The following is a 23,822-nucleotide window of genomic DNA, read 5'->3' as shown; positions in this document are numbered from 1 at the left end:
GAGCTGACTTTCTGCCAGGATGGAGGTGGCCTTCCCCGGCCCACACAGCCTCTCTGAGCCCCACAGGAGGGGCACGCCACTGCCTTTGGGCCAGCTGGTTGAGGAGAGCAGGAGCACAGCCAACATCCGCAATCACCTACTGGATTCAAGTACATATAGCCTCATACATACATACATACATACCATAGGTTTAAAACACACACAAAACAAGTTGCCATCTTAATTTATACATTGACTTTTGTAGGTCTCTCAGGATCTTATCATCTTTTTTATATATTATTTGAACTACATTTGTTACAATTAATTCCTGTATATTTTATACATATTACCTGCAAAGTTATGACACAAAACAAAATAAATCTCTCACTTTTATATTTGTTAAGCGTCTTCTTCTTCAGTATTTTTTTTTATAAGTCTACGCTATTAACACTGGTTCTTGTAATGCCAGCAGTGTTACCAACCAAGTATTTAACCTTATAGCACTGTCAACACACTTCAGCAACTAATCTGTGAGATTGGGGCAGAAGTATCCACCTGCTTAAGTTGCTTTACAGACAATAAGCAAAGGGCACTCTCTCTCTCTCTCTCTCTCTCTCTCTCTCTCTCTCTCTCTCTCTCTCTCTCTCTCTCTCTCTCTCTCTCTTCAGTTTACATTGCTGCCTATTTGGGTTGGTTGACTCATCTGTGTTATCTTGTTACCTTCAAATGTTGGCTGTTTTACATGGTTTTTTTTTCATTTTCTGTGTGTGCTATGGGAAACCTCTTTTCAGATGTGAAAAAGCCTTGGTTTGAACAGTTTTCTATTCATACAGAAAAGCGTGTTACATTTCACCAACGTTTTTTTTCTTCTTTTCGTTGTCCTTGTAGAAATCTATGCCAAACTGAAAATCAACAGCCTGATCCAAGCTGAGCCCTCGGTGCTTCACTTTAGTGGGTTTCAGCTGGGGAAGGATTACTCAAAGAGCCTGGTGAGCAGAAATACAACCTGTCCCTTCCACAGGCTGCATTGGACAAATTAATAATGATAACTTAACATAACATTGACTGATTATTTGTACTTTGTGTGAAAGTTTTCCTGGCTGTGCATAAAGTCTTCTATAGTGACAGATGTCGGTGCCCAAGCAGGTGGTAGCATCCCCTTTAAATAACCCTATTGCTGAGTGTTGGAGTACTTATTTTCTACCATAGCTGAATGCAACATCCAGGGCTTTTAGCAAGGGGTTAGACCTTGGTGTGAGGGCAAAGGTTGGTTTGTGTGGTAGTAATCTTAGCTTTTATAAGCAATGTTTCAGCACTCTCCTCTTATGTTTTGGATAAGGATAGTAAAGCCTAGCGTATTAGTTTGTTTAAAAAAATAACACATCAAAGTCTAAAGTGTTAGAAATAATACTAGAGTAAAAGTAAACTTCTCTCCCATCATATTTTTCCCATTTGGATCAATCTATGATAGATTAGATTTATTTGAATGGTGCACTGATTTCATCCCCTATTTGCATGAGGCAGCAGCACTGCAGGCTGGATGCAAGTGGCAAAAAATATGGAAAACATTTCTCCTCAAGTGCTTATGATTGGATTGGAAATTGGTTATTCTTTTCTCTCCCTCAGAAACTAATCAACATCTCATCTGATGTGATAAATATTCATATCATCGCCACCCAAACCAAGCACTTCCAAACAACCTATACCAAAAAGGTACTTTTTTTTCCCATTACAAATTGCTGACCTGAATATTATATCATGACTCCACTTTTTTAGTATGTTCCATATGTTTTCTCTCTCAAGTATCGCCTCATCCCGGGCCTTGCCTACACGCTAAAGATCAGGTTCTGCCCCGATGAGTGGCGCTACTACTACGACTGCATTCGAGTTCACTGCAAGGTAAGGCGTCAACAGTTTTTTTTTTTTTTTTACGTGACGAAGGCCGCTGTGCTGCTGTTGGCTGGGGCGCACTAATGCTGTTTGTTGTACACTTAAACCAGTACACTACAGTTTATACTCTTAGGCATTTAGTGCAAACCCTTTAATCAAAAATTATTCTCGGAGCACTTTACAATGACGTTAGCAGTTACCCAGAGAAACGGCAATTATTCAAGCGACTACGAAGGGCAAATCCTTTTTTTTTTTTTGCAGTGACTCATCTTTGATGATGCGTTCTCGAGTTTACTTTTACAGACCTCTCTTATCTTTGTTATTCTCATTTAGCCTCTCCACATCTACTCTCTCATGTTGTCTGTTTCTTGTTCATTCAACCCACCCACCTGTGTCCTTTCCAAGGGGGAAGAGAACCTGTTAGTTCCGGTTCATGCTTACCCTGTTATCGATGACTTGCACATCCCTCCTCATATCAACCTGTCAGCTGTACCACTTGGACAAAGGTGTGTGTGTGTGTGTGTGGTGTGTAACGTGTGTAACCATACAGTATGTGGGTTGAACTCATGTGTTTTTTGACCTCCTATGTGCCCCTCAGGCTGGCCTGTCTCTTTGTATTCTTCCATACAGCCAACCACCCTTCCATTCACCTGCTGGTGTCATGATATCATAAAAAATAAAGAGAATCTCCTCTGTGTTTCTTCCGCCTGTCTCCAGTGTTCGCCGGGCTATTCCTCTGAGATGCAGCTGCCCCATTGACTTTGAGTTTCAGGTGTACATTATTCAGCCCCACCAGGCCTTCTCCATCCAGCCTCTCACAGGTACAGGTTCATTTAAAGGTGGAGTCAGCGATTCTGGAGAACGTTTGTTGACAAAATCAATATTGGTTAATATCAGTGAATATTTCCTCACGATCCGCTACCTGTCTGTACTGTGTGTGTGCACTGCCTACGCTCTGTAAACTGGTATCTAAACAAAGGGGGCCCACCGTAGTTAGCAACATGCCCATTTGCACACGTAATTCGGACAGGTAGCGGATCTTGAGGAGATATTCACTGATCTTAAAATGTTTTGACAACAAGCGCTCTCAAGAATGACTAACCCCACTATTAACATAGAAAATGGTGATTAATTGAAAATGCAATTTATGTTCTAATTTCAGTCCGACGTGATTTATTCTCTTTTACTCGTTATCTAATTGTGAAACCTCGGCGTAATAATGAAGAATACAGTTGTTTTTTTACCGTTGATATTAAGCTAAGAAACCATCAGGGGGGAGCTGTGTATTGTCAAATGTTTGGCCTGTGTATTAAACAAGTCACAACAGAGCTTGTAGGATGGCTCCGGTTTCCACACACAGACACTGAGCAGCATTCATGGTCTGGGAAGCATCATAACACATGTCGGAAACAGCACTTGAGATTTGACTTACAGCTGCAGTTTAGAACTCTGTACAAACTAAAGTTGGAATGAGATAGACAAATTAATTTCTCATCTTTGTAAGTGCTTTTTATGTTTTGTCTTTTTTTCCCCCTGTCTACATACAAAGTAAACCATGGCCAGAATAGAGAAACACTGAGTTGTAACTGGTTGTAACTGGCTTTGCACAAGTTATGCATTGTGCACAATCACTGAAATACCAAATCACCAAATACATGCACAAACAGCCATTCCCCTATTCATGGCTATTGTCTGTTTTCCTTGCGCTTCCAGGTGTGATACCAGCCAATGGTGAACTGAACATCATGGTGACCTTTAGTCCCTACCAATATGAGACCTCACAAGTCACCATCCAACTCACCATCTCACAGTTCAACACCAAACCCTATCTGTGCACCATCACTGGGAACTCCGTCCCTCACCTGGCCCCCAGGTAATTACAGCACTCGATGGTTTTCATGAAAAGTCCACCGCACGACACAAACAAAAATGATCTAACTAGCCAAACAGAAAATGTGACATTGCGTTGAAATATTTTGGTTTGATATTTAATCATGAAATTACAAGTTATACATATACAAACTTTAGGTCTTCTTTCTAGATTCTCCACTTTACTAGTCCACAAATACTTCAGTTTCCAGGACTTTCACTCGGCTGGAGATTTGTTTAAGGGGTGGTGATACATTTCCCTCCACTGTAACACACAATGTGCTTATCTTATCTTACAGTTAGTGCAAACTCTACCTGATAACCTGTTGATTTAGCTATCTCCACACGTTCACACTCATTCTGTGGTCTCCAAGAAATGTTCTAGAACTTGATCAAGAATCAAAAGAGCCCGTTTTTCACAACAAAGTTACACACCACATATTGCTGAGCATATGAGAGTATAAAAAGGTCAGGGAAAATGGCCTGTGTGTGCTGTTTTTTTCTTCCTTCAGCTAGTATACAGCCCTATGTTTAATTCTGTTCCCATGAGAAAGAGGAGGCTATCCATCACAGCTCCATCCAATGCACTATCTTGGGTGTTATCTCGGCCGAAAGTTAATAATTCATGAAAATAGCTTGGTAGCCCAGTACATTGATACAGAGATGGATATGCCACCCGATGGATATTTAGCATATAAAAAACATTTCCCCCTCTTGCTTGTTGTCCCCCTCCTGCCACTGAACCAAATAAAAGATGAGATATGTGCAAGTGAGAGATGAAGAAATATGCAATGTTATGTCCAATGTTCTTTTATGCTCCAACCAATACCGGGTAATCGCTTGTGTCTGATGCCCCCCCCCCCCTCAAACCCCTCCCTCCCCGCCTGACACAGACAGAGGCTACTCTCAAAGTAAACATATGGGGGTCATTTTAATATCTCGACTGCCTTTGCTTCTGTGACGCACTCTCCATCACACTCTATCATCCAAACGCATCTGCCTTGCTTAATAAATCCTTAAATAAACCTTGTAAATATTCTATCTTATCTTATAACGCCAGGCTCATGTTGACACTGTGTCAGAGAGGTGTTGAGTCTGGTCATTTAAGGCCACGGTAAGGGATGATCTTCTTTCTCTATTGAGGTGTGTTTTCAAATGTTTGGCAAACCACAATTACATACAGGTCCTTCTCATATAATTAGCATATTGTGATAAAGTTCAATATTTTCTGTAATGTACTGATAAACATTAGACTTTCATATATTTTAGATTCATTACACACAACTGAAGTAGTTCAAGCCTTTTATTGTTTTAATATTGATGATTTTGGCAAAAAAGTAAAGAAAAAACAAAAATCCCTATCTCAAAAAATTTGCATATTTCATCCGACCAATAAAAGAAAAGTGTTTTTTTAATACAAAAAAGTCAACCTTCAAATAATTATGTTCAGTTATGCACTCAATACTTGGTCGGGAATCCTTTCGCAGAAATGACTGCTTCAATGCGGCGTGGCATGGAGGCAATCAGCCTGTGGCACTGCTGAGGTGTTATGGAGGCCCAGGATGCTTCGATAGCGGCCTTAAGCTCATCCACAGTGTTGGGTCTGGTGTCTCTCAACTTCCTCTTCACAATATCCCACAGATTCTCTATGGGGTTCAGGTCAGGAGAGTTGGCAGGCCAATTGAGCACAGTAATACCATGGTCAGTAAACCATTTACCAGTGGTTTTGGCACTGTGAGCAGGTGCCAGGTCTTGTTGAAAAATTAAATCTTCATCTCCATAAAGCTTTTCAGCAGATGGAAGCATGAAGTGCTCCAAAATCTCCTGATAGCTAGCTGCATTGACCCTGCCTTTGATAAAACACAGTGGACCAACACCAGCAGCTGACATGGCACCCCAGACCATCACTGACTGTGGGTACTTGACACTGGACTTCAGGCATTTTGGCATTTCCTTCTCCCCAGTCTTCCTCCAGACTCTGGCACCTTGATTTCCGAATGACATGCAAAATTAGCTTTCATCCGAAAAAAGTACTTTGGACCACTGAGCAACAGTCCAGTGCTGCTTCTCTGTAGCCCAGGTCAGGCGCTTCTGCCGCTGTTTCTGGTTCAAAAGTGGCTTGACCTGGGGAATGCGGCACCTGTAGCCCATTTCCTGCACACGCCTGTGCACGGTGGCTCTGGATGTTTCTACTCCAGACTCAGTCCACTGCTTCCGCAGGTCCCCCAAGGTCTGGAATCGGCCCTTCTCCACAATCCTCCTCAGGGTCCGGTCACCTCTTCTGGTTGTGCAGCGTTTTCTGCCACACTTTTTCCTTCCCACAGACTTCCCACTGAAGTGCCTTGATACAGCACTCTGGGAACAGCCTATTCGCTCAGAAATTTCTTTCTGTGTCTTACCCTCTTGCTTGAGGGTGTCAATGATGGCCTTCTGGACAGCAGTCAGGTCGGCAGTCTTACCCATGATTGCGGTTTTGAGTAATGAACCAGGCTGGGAGTTTTTAAAAGCCTCAGGAATCTTTTGCAGGTGTTTAGAGTTAATTAGTTGATTCAGATGATTAGGTTAAGAGCTCGTTTAGAGTACCTTTTCATGATATGCTAATTTTTTGAGAAAGGAATTTGGGGTTTTCATGAGCTGTATGCCAAAATCATCAGTATTAAAACAACAAAAGACCTGAAATGTTTCAGTTGGTGTGCAATGAATCTAAAATATATGAAAGTTCAATTATTATCATTACATTATGGAAAATAATCAACTTTATCACAATATGCTAATTATATGAGAAGGACCTGTAGTTCATGAAGGGGACTGACTGGCTGGAAAAAATATTAATAAACCCTCCCAAAAAATGGCTGACCTCAAGTGCCTCGCCCTCCGTATATCATTAAAAAGAAATCTGAAACAAACTTGGACCTCATAACAAGAATGAACCAATTACTTTGCCGCGACCCTCTCTCTGTGGATTCATTTTGTCACCAGCCTCTGTGTTTGTTCAATTAGATTTTCCCCCACCAGTATTGACTTTGCGGCCTCAAATTAGTGGCAAAAATTTTCAGTTGCAGTCCAATTACTGTTGGATACACTGATAACTCTATTTTTTTTCATGTACTAATGTGCACAGTTCTGTCATAATTTAAGCATGTCTAACATTTGTTGTGTGTGCTTTTCTGTGTGCTTGTTTTTGTGTATGATAGTGAGCTGGGCAGAAAGCCGGGTCACGGAGACACAGCGCTCGCAGACTACAAAGAACCATCATCAACTGCCCGAGTGCCTCCTCCGCGCAATACCAAACCCAGGTCAAACAAGGAGGCTGATAAATCAAAGGTGGCATTGTGTGGTTCAGTAACAGTACGAAATGGCAGTAAAATAGTAATTGGTTCTCCATGAAGGGGGTTAACAAATTCATTCAAAATGAGGAGCTCTCTTTTGCTCCCTCATGAAAAAGGTAAATCTCTTTATGAAAGTGCAATGCAAAGTTGTGCTTATTAGTCTTTGACCTCAGTTAATTTATGTTAACTTTGAATTTTTGGTCAAGGAAACAATAAGGAATGAACATCATTTTCTTTTTACCACTTTTTTAAATTTTTTTCAATTACATGCAGCTTTCCCCTAGCCTGGCTCTGCCCGCCCACCTACTTCCGCCCAAATTTCATTTTCCCTTCAGTAGTCAGTCTGGGGATGGGGCGTATTATTGGGATTTTGCTCGAACAAATTTCTGAGTGTCCAATCAGCGAACAGAGGAAGTGTCTGAGAACGATGACGTCGAAGTCGCGCTCTAGTTTCAGTTGAATGCTGCGTTCCTTTACACTCGGAACTCGGAAATTTCCGACTTGGTAGTTCCGAGTTCCGACCTGTCTGTGTTCCAGTGCATCTGCTCGGGAAAGTATGGACGCCTACAACCTTTCTCATCCAAATAACTAAACGTTAGGCTCTAGCAAGTTACCGTTGCCAGGTACCGGTAGATCCATAGACTATAATATGTAGTCAAGTCGGAAATTTCCGAGTTCCCTGAACGCTCCGTCAAAAGCCGGCTCACGACCAAACGTTATGCGATTGGTTGGCTAATCCAGAGTGGCACTGAGCAGATCCGATAGTTTTAAACTTCAACAGACACCCGCCTCCAAGTGAGTGAACGTTTGCCAATTACAGCACTTCCAGACCTTCTGTACAAATTAAATGAAGTACGATGGTCTGACTAGCTTCCCCCCCCCCCCCCTTTCATTCGGGAATATTTTTACTTTTGTAATAGTTATTTCTTCAACTTTCCTCTAGACATTGAGAGTTCAGGCGAGTGTTAAGCCCGAAGCGAAGCCTGTGGTAGATGTGTGCACCCCTGCAGGCGTGGCAAAGATGCTGATCAAAGACACCAACAGACTCAACTCTAAAGACCTGAGGGAAGGTAGCTGCCACCCAATGATTGTATCTTATAAATGTACTATGTCCAGGGCTGTACGCTTATTTTTTAAAGTGGTAGCACTGGTGCTAGCAAGCAAAAAAAATCAGTAGCACAAAAATAAATTTGGTAGCACACAAAGTATGATCGAAAACTTGCATAACCTTAACCCTTGCATTTCGCTCTAATTACCTTTGAGCATGTCATCTTGGTCTCATTTGAGATTCTCAATTAATATTATTTCCTAGTGTGTGCAGTAATAATTGTAGAAAAATTAATAGGGGTGCACTGATTGCAATTTAGACAAAATAATCTAACCTGCCAATTGCAATTTGGCAGGCTGTCGCACTAGTTAGGGTTGCCACCTTGGATTTAGGAAAAAAAGGGACACTTGAATGTTTGGGGCGGAGGGCTCGGCCATTATTAGGCTACCAGTTCAGACTGACCAGTGTAATGACCTATAATAACCATACACACCTACAGTGCTTTTTACAGTATAGGCTAAATAGGGAGACTGAGGTGGGTGGGGACCCTGGACCTTGTAGGGGGGCCCCGGAAGAAAAAAATGCAACCTTTTAAAGTAAAATTCATCAATCTGGTGTACTTTGAGAATAATATTGCATGCAACCATGCCCAGGGGCCCAAGGGCTCGGGGGGGGGCCTAAGCCAGAAATACTGATAGTAACTTTAAATGTTGCATTGTCAAAGAGCTCAGTCACTCATGTCAATAACAGGGTCCAACAAGGAATAGCCTAAATATAAGGAAATAAATCATCATGGCCCCAACTAGGTGACAAATAGAAAAGCAAGTGCAAAACAAAAGCATTATTAGCTCTGTCTAAGGGGCTTCATGAGGGACAGCTAAGCCCCCCACACACAAACAGGAATAAGCTTGCTATGTGTAAATTCTATACTGTTCATGAAAAGTAGCTTTCCACCCTGTATATGTTGCAATGGGCCCCTCCATCATATAACATGAGTCTGCAGACCAATCTACTGTACTGTTTTCACAGTTGCAGAGTAAAGAGTGCCTGTTTAAGAAAAATAATGTTCCTTCTGCAGCTCAAGATTTGATTAAAATGTTCCTCTGCTCTGATGCATTTAACTTTAAAACGGTACAAAGAGTCTGGGCCCATTATCTCATAATCCGTCTATGAACCAACTGGTTTCCACAATCTTTTTTATTTTCGCGGGCAGCATGCACAAGCATTATTTATTAAAAAAAAAAAAAAAAAAAAAAAAAAAAAGTGTGGGGCCCCACACAGGGTCTTGAAACGGGCCCCGAGATCGTTAAGACCGCCCCTGCCCGCCCGCCTCTCCGATGCAATAGCGGGCGCAACGAACTCCTCGGCCCGTGTGAGACGGCCTTAACTACTGAACGAAGGAAGGAAATCAAATGAGGTTTTGGCATTTTCCCCAAAAAACGGGTCACAGCTGGTGAAAAAAAGAGAACAATTCTGGGAAAAACGGGACGGGTGGCAACACTAGCACGAGTGCGATTGGAGTTGTATTCATCATCGCACGTGATCAATTTCAGTAGCAAATGCGATCAAAACTGTCGCACTGTACAGCCCTGACTATGTCGCATATTACCTTTTCAGTAAATTCCAGATTACATATATGACAACAAAGTGTGTCTGGTGTGTATCATTTTGCCAATGTCCTCTTCCGTCCAGCAATATCCTGCAGCAGAATGGCCGGTCTGCAAAACAAGAGGATGAAAGAGGCCTTCTTTCAGAAAAAGGTTCAGCAAAACGTGATGGAAGAGAAAGCCAACCACAGCAGATGGTACGTCAAACGGAAATACGAGAAGCTCAATTGATATTGAATCAAATGAATATGCAGATGTGCTGTTTCATCACACTCATTAAAACAGCTGAATATAATTTACATGACAAATCAAACCAATCAGACAATCCAAATGTTGATCCAGATGCAAACAAATAATAACAGACGTTGAAAAATGATATATTATGAAGCTTTTTGTGTTTTTGTCTGTTTGCAATTTTTTATGGTTCTCAAGTTGACATCTTAATTTAGGTATATGTATATTATTCATTTAGGCAAGTTCATCTTGGTAAGGACCCTGTGTCAGAGCACACCAGGAGGCAGATTGCAGAGGAGAGGGAGATTGCGCTACATGAATACATGGTAGGAATGGGGACACTCTTACAGCCAACAGCATTACTACATCTTTTTTTTTAGTTTTTTAGCCTACATTTGCATTATATTTTGGCACCATTTAAAATGATGTTGAATAAGCTATTAGCAGCTCCTGTTTGCTGTGTGCAGACAGCCTCCCTGCATTTCCTTGAAACTGAAGAAAAAGTTAAGACATATTGACACAGCCATTTTTTCTGTGGATTGATGGATGTTTGATGCACATCAGACATAATGGCGTACTCGGAAAGTGTACTTCACACAGTGTAATTGCGGTGTCTTCAAATGTCACAGAGATATGACCCAGATAAGTGTTTTTTCATTTTTTACGTACCATAATTGCTGCACTCAGGCGTTAAGTGTTTTAATGTACCTTAATTGCCTCTTTGAACTTTGCATCAGACCACCTGCTGCAGCCCCCACTGCATATAACGTGTGGTCCCTTTATGGCCTGCATCATTTATTAACAAATACAGTTGGAAGGGACATAACTACTGCGTGGCATTAACTCTAAAAGCCTAGAGCTGACCATTGGAAAGTTCTGACTGATTTTTCTATCTTTGTTGCTGTAGAACTTTTAGTCTTTCGTTTAACACATGCAAACCACTTACACTAGACATCATATGATGCATACCAAAGTCATTAACTGTTTCAGGGGTAGCATTACAAGACCCACACACTCTGATTTTTTTTCTCCCTACAGCCAAAGTATCAGTTTTGAAATATGTGTCCGTGTCTATGTTACGGCGAGTGTTTATCGTCAGATGAGTTATTTGAATACTAGACAGAACTCTCACATACACTTAGCAGCACTTCCTCTCCACCTGTTTATAACACACACACACACACACACACACACACACACACACACGCACGTATGCATGCACACACGCACGCACGCACGCACGCACACACACACACACACTCTCACACACACACACACACACACACACACACACACACACACACACACACACACAAACTGATACACAATTGCTTCCTGTTCCTACACTCTTCGTTTACAGCCTCATATCCCCGCACACACACACACACACACACACACACACAGACACACACACACACACACACACACACACACACACACACACACACACACACACACACACACACACAAACTGATACACAAATGCGTCCTGTTCCTACACTCTTCGTTTACAGCCTCATATCCCTGGCACTTTGGTATTTTATGGGAACTATGTTCGTTTTTTCATGATAGAAAAAGCTACTGTCCTCTCCCATAATTCCTCTTTGGTATCTTGACTCTGGGCCAGAACATCAGTAACTCAACTTACAAACAACCCTCCTGCATTCAGTGAAGGCTTACAACTTTGCCACATTATCTTTTTCATCGCCCAGACTATGTTGTTGAAATTAGGTTCGGCTAGTATTTTCTTTTTTTTCTTCGTCAAAGCCAAAATCTCATTGTGTAATGACTTTTTGTGATTTCCTGATATAAATATTTCCCCACGAATAAATGAGACCATGCTCCACAGGATTAGCAGTCATGGTTTCTATTGTTTCACCGAATTAAGACATACCCCATCAAGCTTATTTCTTCCCTGTAAACAAAAGAGAACGTTGCCTTTTCGCAGCCAAAGGATTTCAAGGCGTCGTGGATAAACATGTTGGAATGTATTTTTTTTTCTTATTTTTTTTCCATTGGCTTTGCACCATCAGTCTTACTCTTTGCCAGAACTCTAGAGGGGTTTAGCAAAAATAGAAGGAACAGCATCTACACTCACATTTTCTTTGAGCAAATTTCTTGCCAATTCTGACAGTGTCACACACTCAAATGCTTTGCAGTTTGAAGAAATGTAAATTCCTTACATCCTATATTAAAAAAAAAGAAGCAACATTAGAATAGGGCGATGCACAGTAGTAGGCTACAGTATGACAGCTGCTTTCACTTGCTTTATTGTCTGCCTGTCTATTGGTCCGCCTCTTTGAGCTGGACTGAAATAACTCAAACAACTATTGCATGGAGCAATATGAAATGTTTCAATATATTTAATTATTTGTTTTAGGACTAAACCTGCGACACTATAGACATTCCCCTCTGTGTTATGTAGTGCTAGCTTGCTAACACTTAAAACTAATATCTTAAACATGGTTAGAATTATACATGCTAAATATCAGTACAATTGTAAACACGTTAACATGACTGGTTGTAGATTCTGTAGAGAGTTATATTTTAAAGATAAAGATAAAAGATTTGTCTATTGTACATATAATATCTCTGTGTATTTAAGGGACCTTCATTCCCTCTGTTGTTTTAGGTAAAAGGGGGAGATGCAAGGCCCGAGGAACACTTCGATGCTGGACAACCCCAACTCTCCTCGGGACGAGTGCTTTGTGAAACAGGGCAGGTAAACCTCTCATCATTTCAATATCTCTCCACAAAATCTAAAATCTGAAAGTTATACAAAAACATCACTTGAAAGAAATAGTACACGCACAATGATTATTTGATGCTCATCAGATCCAAATGTTGTGTTGGTAAATGTTTTGATAAGTCTCTATAAAGTTTCAACACATCTGGATGCTATATTTTATTTAAATTTTCTTGAGATGAGGAGCCTCTCCTGCAATTTAATTTACATTCACTTGTCAACTGTCCTATCTATGGGGCGACTGGGGCTCAGGTGTTAGAGCGGGTCGGCCAATGATCGAAGGGTTGGCGATTCGATTCCCGCCCTGCCACTTGTGTCATGGTTGTTGGTGTCCTTGGGCAAGACACTTCACCAGACTTGCCTCGTGTGAATGTGTATGACTGCTGTATGTTTGTGGTGGTTGGAGGGGCCGTAGGCGCTGAATCGCAGCCACTCTTCCGCCACCGGTATGACTGTGTGAATGAATGGAACCTGGAACCCTGTAAAGCGCTTTGAGTGCCTAGAAAAGCTATATAAATCCAATCAATTTTTTATTTAATTTTTTTAAGATATTTTTTTGGCATTTTTATGCTTTTTATTGATAGTGTAGAGACAGAGGTGAAATGGGGCAGAGAGGGGAGTGACATGCAGAGAACGACCGCGGGCTGGAATCGAACCCGGGTCCGCTGCTGGCCGAGGCCCATGGGGGGACGCCCTACCAACTGAGCTAAGGGCGCCCCCAATCCAATACATTTTTATTATTATTATCATATTTATTATTGAAATTCTCCAAGTTGAGACTTCCAAGAAATGTCCCATTATGGTCAATTATCATAATGCACTTGATGAAGCATATTAAAGTTCTCACTAAATGCCCTTAAACCCCCTTGTAGGCCCTGGAGGGAGCCCCGTGCTTCCAGTTTTACTCCAGTTTCCAGTGGGAGCTGAGACATAGAGCCCTCAAACTGTTCCAGCAGGCAGCACGCAAGGTACACACACATCCAAGTCACAGAGGTACAGCAGCACATGTGCAAAAAAAAAAAAGCCACACATGCATGATGAAGGTCGGCTCAAATGCACACCTAACATACTCACACTTTCCTTACCTCCCTCAGTACTTGGCTGCTGGTCCCTTTAGTTCAGCCATGTGTGAATTCCTCACACTAAATATATAATATTCATTAGTCAGTTTCCCCTATGCACAGTGCATTCATGTGTTAAAGGTAAAATAGAGGTAAATCTTATAGTCGCAAAGTTAAGGGCAAAAAAGGCCTAACATTTAATGCCAATGGCTGGTTTCGTAAAAGCAGTTTCAAAACGACCGAATCAAGCATCAGAGAACATTGCTTGCAATGATAATTAGCCCTGCAGACTTGGGTCATGAGGAATATCTCATGAAAAGATTCCTAAAAAGTGTGATGAATATAAAATCTGGCTAATTTAACAATATATTTATCAGACTATATCCAAAGATTGTGTTCTTTATGATGGAAGAACAGGTTAAGAGTATACTTTCATATTTGGTCCAAACTACAAGATTAAGGCAAGACATGTTACATTTGAAACACAATTAAACACTCAGAATATCAAAAAGACATACAGGTTCTATTCTCACTATGTTTGTCTAATACTTATCTCTACTTCAAAGTTACTATTTGATATTAGCCATCTTTCTCTGACACCTCTCCTGAGATCACAAGAGGTGGATGTGAATGACCTAACTTGACTTAGCTTTGGGGCGACTGTGGCTCAGGTGGTGGAGCGGGTCGGCCAATGATAGAAAGGCGGTTGGCGGTTTGATTCCCGCCCTGCCACTTGTGTCATGGTTGTTGTGTCCTTGGGAAAGACACTTCACCCACCTTGCCTCGTGTGAATGTCGATAGTTAGCCTGCTTCGGTGTATGAATGTGTGGGTGAATGGTAACGTGCAAATGGGAACAGGTCTTCCTTGCCAAAACATCATCGATCTCAATGGGATTTACCTGTATAAATAAAGGTTAAAAAAAAAAGCTCATTGTACACTGTTCCCCAAACCCCAGGTAGTGATCCGATGTCGCATGAACCACAGACTGACCTGTTTAAAGGAGCTGTCAGACGCTCTGAGGAAGCTTCCATCTGCACAGAAAGGTTTGGGATTATCCTCTCATCTCCTCATTCACACATAAACACGTTATGCCATGTCACTTAATTTAATTTATTCCCGGGATGGAATTGAAATGAAATTCCCTCTAGTTATTATTGAGGTTATTAGAACATGCATACATGTATGTATGTACGCCTCAGGGACAGGGTGCTATTTTCGGTGCTGTGTACATTTAGTCATACATTTCTCACTGCCCCTTATTAACAAATCATGGTCTGTAGAAATGAATTTATTATTTCTCACTTGTTCCAGCAGAAGAGGAGACAACTTGTGATGGGAAGATCTCACCGGACAGAGTCTTTCCATTTGCGTTCCCCGTTTTCGCTGATGATGATGATTTGCTGGTGGGTACATTACATAACATACACTTTAGAGATACAGTATACTGTACAGTATATATTTTTACCAATCTAGCGTCCTTGGGCTGTCTTGAAAGGGACTATATAAAACAAAGCTATTAATACCAATGTCAAAGAATATAATCAGAAGCCTGTCATCAAAATAGTTCATCCTCTCCTTTGCAAATCAGTTCTCTGCCATAGATCCTATTGAAATTAAGTCCTTAGCCATCTTAATTAGGGCTGACGATTGGGACAGGAGAAAGCAGTGAAAATTGAGTGCTGGCTATTGTCTGGCACAAGGGACAATTTTCATTCATTACGGTATATCCTCCCTGAAAGATGCCTTTGTACCTAGGGGGCAAAACCCCTTTTTTTTAAAAAACAGACATGGAGCATTGTAAAAGGTTGTTCACCAGAAATGATATCCAGGACCTTCCAGGATCCCAACCTGGGTGGACAACCTGGTCAACTAGCTGCTGGAAAGCTACAGGGGGCCGACATAGAGCAAATCAGAACCACTGTTTAAGCGAATGGGGTTGGGCTAATAGGGAATTTTTTAAACTTATAGATATCATTATGAAACTTTGCAAGTTGATTACTGACATTAAAACAACAACTTTTTGTATTACAGTATTTTCCAAAAAGTTTGAATAAATATGAAAAATCATCAATATCTTACTAATGATGCTACATTTGCATATCTGCAATGCCCCAAAATCTAGATATCGGACAAAAGCAGAGTCAATTTGTTTTTAAATTTTGAAAACAAAACAAGTTTTTAACAACTAGATTTTGGGGCTTTGCAGATATGCAAATTTACGCATCATTGGTAAGATATTGATGATTTTTCATATTTATTTAAACATTTTGGAAAATACTGTAATACAAGTAAGTACAGTAATCAACTGGCAAAGTTTCATAATGATATCTATAAGTTCAAAAAATTCCCCATTAGCCCATCCCCATTCACCCCCATTCACTTAAACAGTGGTTCTGATTTGCTATGTCGGCCCGCTGTAGCTTTCCAGCAGCTTGTTGACAAGGTTGTCCACCCAGGTTGTGATCGTGGAAGGTCTTAGATGTCATTTTTGGTGAACAACCTTTTACAACGCTCCATGTCCATAAAATCACTTTGCCCCCTGGGTATTGATCTAACTGTGGAATCAAAAGACGGAAGCTCCCTTTTTATCGCACTTTGATTAAATCTTTTTGTTTTCACCCGATTTCCCCGCGGAAAAAAAGGGCCCTCTGTGTTCGAATGGACAAATAACCGCCATTTGTCTCCTTGATGTTTCCAGGCTCACAGTGATTTGGTCACAGCGCCCGTGGATCCTATCGATGTGGCTGTGACGACACGGGTCCCTTTCTTCAAGCTCCATGTTGGTATTTACTGCAACATTTAGAAAATTGTGCTTCAAATGGAACAGATATGTTTCTTGCAGCAGGGGTGGAAAATGAACAAGGGACATTTACTCAAGAAGTGCACTTAGAAGTAAAGAAAGTTGGTGAAAAGGATAAGCCCCTTGAGATGAATCATGTCATGCCTTAACACAAGTATACAAAAAGTACAAAGGCACAAAATACATTCACACACACACACACACACACAAAGCTTTCCCAAGCCTATCTTCAAAAATCTCAAGCTATTTACTATACTGTCCTGTAAAACACAGTTGTAAAAATGCAGCCCTGGTTCCTCTTCTGGTGATTGCGATCTATAAATGAGCCCTGTAAATCTGTAATCTTTGTCTTTGTCCTCCTCTCTCTTTTATAACCATTATATTCGTTGGTTGTTTTTTTTTGTCCACTCTAGGTTCCTCAGCACTATAAGCTTATGGGCTACCGGCCTCTGTCCGCCTGGGAAGCATTCAGCTCTAATATCCCCACTTCTTTGGCCAGACCACTTCGCACTGGAGTTCCAGTAACCAATGCAGCACCTGTCACTCAAACATCCAGATATAGCCAATATAAGAGACAATATATTTATTCATTCTTTGTTATATCTCCTCATCTTTTTATATAATCATGTGTCCCTCTAATTGCTTCTAAAAAAGGAGGATGAGGCCACTACAGAGGGGCTGGGAGCGTGGGAGGAGCAGCGGAGTGGACAGGAGGACGTGGGAGTGAAGGAGGCTGCCTCTCTCTCCTTCAGTGTCCCTGAAGCTCTACTCAGACCCTTTCCAGCAAACCCACTCCGAATCTTTGTGCGGCCCTTCATTTCGTCTCATTTAACAAAGACTGAAATATACAAGTGTTTTTCATCAGCATTTTTCTACAGTATATTTCAACTTTTTTTGTGTCTGTCTATGTTGTTGTTGTTGTTGTTGTGGTCATATGCTTTAGAACCCAGCCCCAGGCCTGCAGACATACAAGCCCACTCCTAAGTACATGGAGTGTGACCTGGAGTTCCACCTATGCCCTCTTCCCAGGTGACAACCACACATAGAAAATCAATCAGTAAATATACAGTCATACTAATAAACAGTAACAAGTGCTTTGCTTTAGATAATCAAGGTAAGAGAATGGATTTCTCAGTCACAATTTAACATTGTTATTATTATTTAACATCAAACAATGTCCGACAATGGATCTGATAGTCCCAGATACTCAGTGAGGAAAGTGCTTTCTGTGTACAGGTACCCAGTCCCTGAGAGACGCATGCCTGGCAAAGGGACACAAAGCCCAAACTCTCAGAAGATGTTTCTGGGCCGCAAGGTAATGACTTTTCAGCGACTTTTTTCAGTTGCAGTTTGTTTACCATCCCCTTAAGGTAATCTTGTGAAGCTAGCTCCTTTTGTACGGGATCTGTTGGTTCTGATGCAGATTCGATTCGGCCTCCATTTTTATTTTTATTTTTTCTGGACCAATAACAGGAAGTGTACAAAGGGCTCATGACGTGGAAAAACTTTGATTCCATTTGCTTCCAGTCTCTGTCCAGCCAACCTGCTCTCACCAGTGACTGCGCCCCACGCCGGTAAGTCAAGTCAGGTCAAGTCAACTAAATTGTGACCATTTCTGCATTATGTACCACAAACATACAGAGGTATCGGAAAATATGTTTCTCTCCGACCCACCGTGCAATAAGTACAAAGGATACAAAAGAAAACCAATATACAGAATCAATTCTAAATAGTGCTGGTTTTTTACCAAATGAAATAGAAACCAGATAGTCCAAAATTATAAGTCGCTCAGTGCAAGATTATATAATTATAATTATATATTTGTCAAATGCACAACAATTATAGCAGCGGTAATTGGCAATGACATTCTGAAAAGTCCCAGGCTCCTTCAACAATGCAATATAACGGTATAAAAAGAAAATGTATAAGAGCAAACCAAACTCCTCTAAGTCTTTAGAATGGAAAATGAGTTCAACTGGATAAGTTACAATTACACAATTTGACAAGTAGTTCAGAACTCAACTTTTATCAAAGTAGTAGGTCCTCTTTCTTCTGTCATATACTGAACAGGGTAATAAGAACGGCTTATACAGTACCAACAGCAGCAAGCATAGCAGATCATTTAAAGGAAAGTTCCCAAGTAAAACCACTGAGAGTCTCCAACACTCAAAAAGTACTTTAACATGTTTACACAACATGTTTACACAGTGCTGTTCACTTCTGCTATCCATATCTTTTCAGCCAGTGCAGGAATTTGAACCTTCGACCCCTAAGGTCACGAGACGCCTAATCACTTTATTACAGCTTCTTCAGCTTTTAACAAGGTCAGAAGTAGCATTTTCATATGGTGTGTGTCTATAAATAGAACGACAAGTGGGGAGTGTATGCCTCACTGGTGGGTCAGATCCATAATTGATAATGATTTCCTGACAGGATAAGGTAAGGAATATATTGTGTAGCTAAATATATCTTTTCTCCAAACGCATACAATCAATGAAGGACTGATCTTAAGCTGTTATATTACTAAAGTATTTAAGACACACTCTCATATTATTAGTTTAAAGGCTGATCTCTTGGAGGAAGTGCCTCTCCTCCCTACCCTTCGGATGAATTGGCAAGAGACAGTGTGAGAGTTTGATGGCCTGGGTTTCCATTCGTTATCTTACATACAGTATTACAGGAACATGACTTAATGACTAAATGTGTCATAAGGCACGCCACACAACTTCCAGCAGAGCTGCCAGGCTGCGGGATGTCTAACTGTGTGATTGTAACTTATCCAGTTGAACTCCATTATACGTTCGTAGACTTAAGAAGGGGGTTGGTTGCCCTTAGCGCACTTATCAATTTGGATAATTGCTTTCATTTTCTACAATAAACAGCTTTTATTTATATCCTATTAGGATTTAGATACAGGAGTGCTGAAAAGCAGGTATAATCTTTTTTGTATTCTTTAGTTCTACTATTGTAAAACTCTCCCTAAAGTTGATTTCTTGTGTTCAGTGTTCGGTTTCTCCCTCAGGTGTTAGAGCCTCCGAATGATATCAAAACACAGCCAAAAATAGATATTTTCACTTGATTGCAAAGGCAAGCAATCACATTTCTGTGGTTTTTGATTGAAGTGAGGTGTGTAGATCCTACTATGCACCGATGTTTAAAGCTAGTATTATACTAAATATTTCATCTGGTGTGTGCAGAATCTAGGTCATATGTAGGGAAAGAGCCCTGTGCACACCATCTTCACTTACACTGTGAGATAATGATTTATTCAGTCTTGAGCCTAAATGGACAGTGAATAAATGATGGTATTTTGATGTAGAGTATTAGTGAACACAGCGTGGGGCTTTCCCACTGTGTACATCTCTATGCGCCCTGTCACAACAAACATGTGTTCAAAGTAACCTGTAATCCATAAAGAAAACGTCTTGTACATGACACAATAACGTACTAATTGGATGTTCTGGAATCTAATGACGCTACAATACGGTCCCCCGTGGGATCTACGGCAATTTCAAGTCTTTCTTTGACGTGTTGCCTGAGTCATTTGGACAACCATTGCTTTCACATGTTGTTGTGAATGCGTGGGTTTGAATCTAACTCTGCTACAACTCTTTCTCTCTCACCTTCTCTGTCGATTCCCCCTTTTCTCCTCACCTTGCCCGCGTTACATAATCAGATGCCTCGCAAAGGCAAAGTATTCTCTTTCTGCCTGTCAGCACTGATCTGCAGGATAACTGTAGATATATATTTTTATCTTTTTTTCATGCAAGAGATGAATTTCCCCCAAGGCTCCCTGCTCCCAGCCTGTCTTATTAATTTTCTATCACTGCCTCACTGCTTACATTCACAGCCTCTTGGTTATCTTACAAACACAAACAATGCTCCATATGCCAGGTGGTCTTAAGGAGAAGATTAGAATGAACTTGACAGCAGCTTTACTGCAGGAGCGTGATGTGTTTTACCATATACAGTATGTGTGAAGGAGGATTCAGTAATACGACTTGCCAACACACTTTAAAACATAAACTCTGTGGGTTCAGGGTCTACTTATTTAATAGCTATACTACTCTGGACCACACAGACTTACAGTATAAAACTGCAATTGAAACCAATAATACGTGTGTCGGTTCAAAGCCTGGATCAGGTATGTCTCCAAGTGCCATCCTGTGGGTTGTCTGTGTTTTAATTCCATTTTTGCTTCTAATTTCACTTTGGAGTACTTTCACATTCCTTTTCAAACTAAGATTTCAAACAAACCCCAAAGCGGTCCTTTAATCTAAGCTAGATGGAGTAGATACCTGACCGTTATCTCCACTCTGTAATGTGTGGTCTAGTTCTCCAGGGGAAAAAGCAGTGTGTCCGTGTCCGTGTCCGTGTGCGTGTGCGTGCGTGCGTGTGTGTCCGTGCGCGTGTGCGTGTGTGTGTGTTTGTGTGTGTCCTCCTTTATAGGTGTGTAGACTACTGCCCGGACATACTTCCACTCACAGCGCCTCCTCTTCTTCCTCTTACTGGCCCTCCTGATGAGCCCACTCCGCTAATGGACAAACCGTAAGCACCCAACACATTGACACTTATTCATTATGTGTGTGTATGTGTATATATACAGTATATATACTGTATATATGTTCATGCTCATATTGTGTGCCCTCTTCTGTGTGCAGGTGTGAAGGCTCAGGAGTCCAACTAACACCAGAGATGATCAGAGCACAGTTCTTGTCCGGGGAAGCGCTGGTCTCCAATAGCAACCTCACCAGAAAGACAACAGCCATGTAAGTCTACTGAGAAGATTGCTGATCACAATGAATGCTTATTTATACAATGGAAGCACTTCCCGTGCGATAAATTGGATGAAAGTTGAAGTATATTATCCACACGCACACACATATTAAAGATAATGTTTCATGAAATGGGGCAATAAACATACACTTTATTTTTAAGAGGGGGAAGTCCTCAGTATAAACCAACCATGAAGTTAATGAATGTGCAAATTGTACTGGCTGTTCCTTCCAAAAAAAAAAATATTCCAGCCAGATACCGTACTTTTTGGCCTACAAGCCACGACTTTTTCCCCGTTTTTCGACCCTGTTATTACACAGCACAGTATATATTCTGTAGCTACTGGGGATGGGCGTTAGTAATCGAGTACTCAAGTACTCCTCGTTTCAAATGATCTCGATTGGTGGATGAGGAAAATCGTTTTTTGTTTTTTTTAGTGTTTGTAGCCTTTAGGCCGGCCGGCGGGCCGCCCCTATTTTAAAATGTTATATATGTGTACAAAACGGCACAAAACGGATATAAAGTTTAACAAAATTAAATATTTTGATCCAAGTTAAATAAACTAAGCGTTGTGTCAAACAGAAACCGCAAATAACTGCCACCTCCGTGCAGCGCAGCCAGTGTGTGGTCTCCACAGCACCGCGGAGCTGAATGCGGTGCTGGAAAACTTGGAAAGTCACGTAAAGAAGCCAGGCTGACTTCGGGCACATTCGAGCAAACGACATTTAAATTGTGGCCCGCTTATTTAATTACTTTCAGTTAGGAAAATGTGTTTTAAACTTGTGGAAAATAAATCCTTAATATCATATGGCAACTGTGACTGTTTGACATAAGCATTGAGCGCTTTATTGCGGTCAACCGTTGTTCTGTAGACAGATGCGTTGCGTCCTAAAAATAGAAAAAAGTTTAACGAGGAATCGATTGATCCTCGAGGAATGCAAGCGATCACACGAGTAGCGAAAACACTTGTGCCCATCCCTAATAGCGACTATTGCACAAAATGGTAACACTTACGTACGTTATGCAAATATGCAACTTGTTTGTTGAAATGTGGGAGCTTCCTCAAGCAGCCATCTCTTTCCCGACAATCCCCTCTGTGCATGAACTCTTACATATGGTAATTAAACATTATAACACCTGCGGCTTATTGTCCAGTGCGGCATATAGTACGGAAAGTACGGTACTTCATTACATGAAATGGAAAAAAACCATGTTTATCATAAATTGAGTTTTCAGCCTAACATAGTGCTTGTAGGATGCAATGTGTGTGAACTCCCCTTTTATGTAAGGTAACACGACTCATTGTAAACATCATACTATCATCATACTGCTATATGTTGCTGATGTACTGATGTCATTCTATTTCATTGATGGGTCCTGAACCAGTTCCTCAAGGCAAAATGGGTTTAATATTGGACATTTCTTTAGAAGCCAATTTGTTATAATAATGTGTGCCAAGTAAATTGTTCAGTACATTTTTTTTGGGGATGTTTTGACATATTTTAGACAGACATTTGATTGTGTTTTTTTTTTTAAACAAATTTTGCTCTATTGCAGGCACCAGAGGGGGCTTGAGTTGGAGGCGGCCCACAGGTCTGAGCTGAACCAGATGGGAAGAAGAGTGATGTCCAGGCTGAAGCAACTCGCCGTCACTGAGGGAACATCTCACTCGCCAGGAGCAGACTGTGAAAAGGCAGACACTCCTCCAGAAACACACAAAACACTCAACACCCCTACACCCACTCACACCTGAATAAACACAATGCGCAGGACTATATATAAGCATCACACCAATACAAGCCCTTACAAGACTCTATATTGTCTGTTCTGTAGAATACAACCTGGTTACTTTCTCGCCCACCTATAAGCCTCCCACCCACCCACTCAAAAACAACCAGTAAGCTCCCCTCATATGCTCTTACCAAGCCCTAGAAATGTGTTATCCCTACACCCACATGGGTCCATATTATAAGCACAGTATATAGTACATTTCAACAAGCTACATAGCATTCAGTCAGGAATTTAAATTCTGCATTTTCATGCTGTAGTTTGTGGGACTGCAATGGCAGTGAGCAACACACAGCGATTATTGCCTATTAAACTATTATGTGGCAACCAACAGTGTCAACAATATTTCATCCTTGCTCATACTTTTGCTTTTATTGATTTGCATTCAAATTCTGATTGGTTGGACTGAAGCCATCCGTGGATTGGAAATTAAGTTATTCAGTATTTATTTGAAACATCAATTCAACATTCACACCATTTATGTGGCTGTAAAAAGACAGCTGCTCCGGAACGCATTACATTTTCAAGAGAGCTTGCATCCTGTAAATTCAGAGGGACGCAATCCAGTACAATATACAATCTGCTGTCACCCCTAGAGGGAGCTGCAACTCTACAATGCCAGGAGATTACCTTGTTTGTTTGTCATTCAGTGGGTGTACTCACTATTTGGCAGTGTGCTTGTGGGGAAAAAAAC

General features: G+C 41.1%; 1 protein-coding gene across 1 annotated transcript; it reads left to right on the top strand.

Annotated features, from left to right (window-relative positions):
* Positions 1–19: 19 nt before the first annotated feature.
* cfap221 (cilia and flagella associated protein 221) lies at positions 20–23,093 on the top strand (the record flags this gene model as incomplete). The annotated part of the gene is made up of 24 exons (XM_080052638.1): positions 20–149; positions 868–968; positions 1,606–1,692; positions 1,783–1,878; positions 2,275–2,375; positions 2,587–2,690; positions 3,583–3,742; positions 6,933–7,080; positions 8,011–8,137; positions 9,808–9,919; positions 10,195–10,282; positions 12,589–12,678; positions 13,575–13,670; positions 14,720–14,807; positions 15,079–15,167; positions 16,463–16,543; positions 16,978–17,085; positions 17,219–17,368; positions 17,508–17,593; positions 17,801–17,879; positions 18,038–18,138; positions 21,014–21,112; positions 21,226–21,333; positions 22,898–23,093. 24 exons carry the CDS (start codon positions 20–22, stop codon positions 23,091–23,093), a joined length of 2,625 nt encoding a protein of 874 aa, XP_079908764.1.
* Between the last annotated feature and the right edge of the window lie 729 nt (positions 23,094–23,822).

This window comes from Ammodytes marinus (genome assembly GCF_949987685.1).
Source record: "Ammodytes marinus genome assembly, chromosome: 24".
Classification (NCBI taxonomy): domain Eukaryota; kingdom Metazoa; phylum Chordata; class Actinopteri; order Uranoscopiformes; family Ammodytidae; genus Ammodytes; species Ammodytes marinus.
This window is presented reverse-complemented; position numbering and strand designations above follow the sequence as displayed.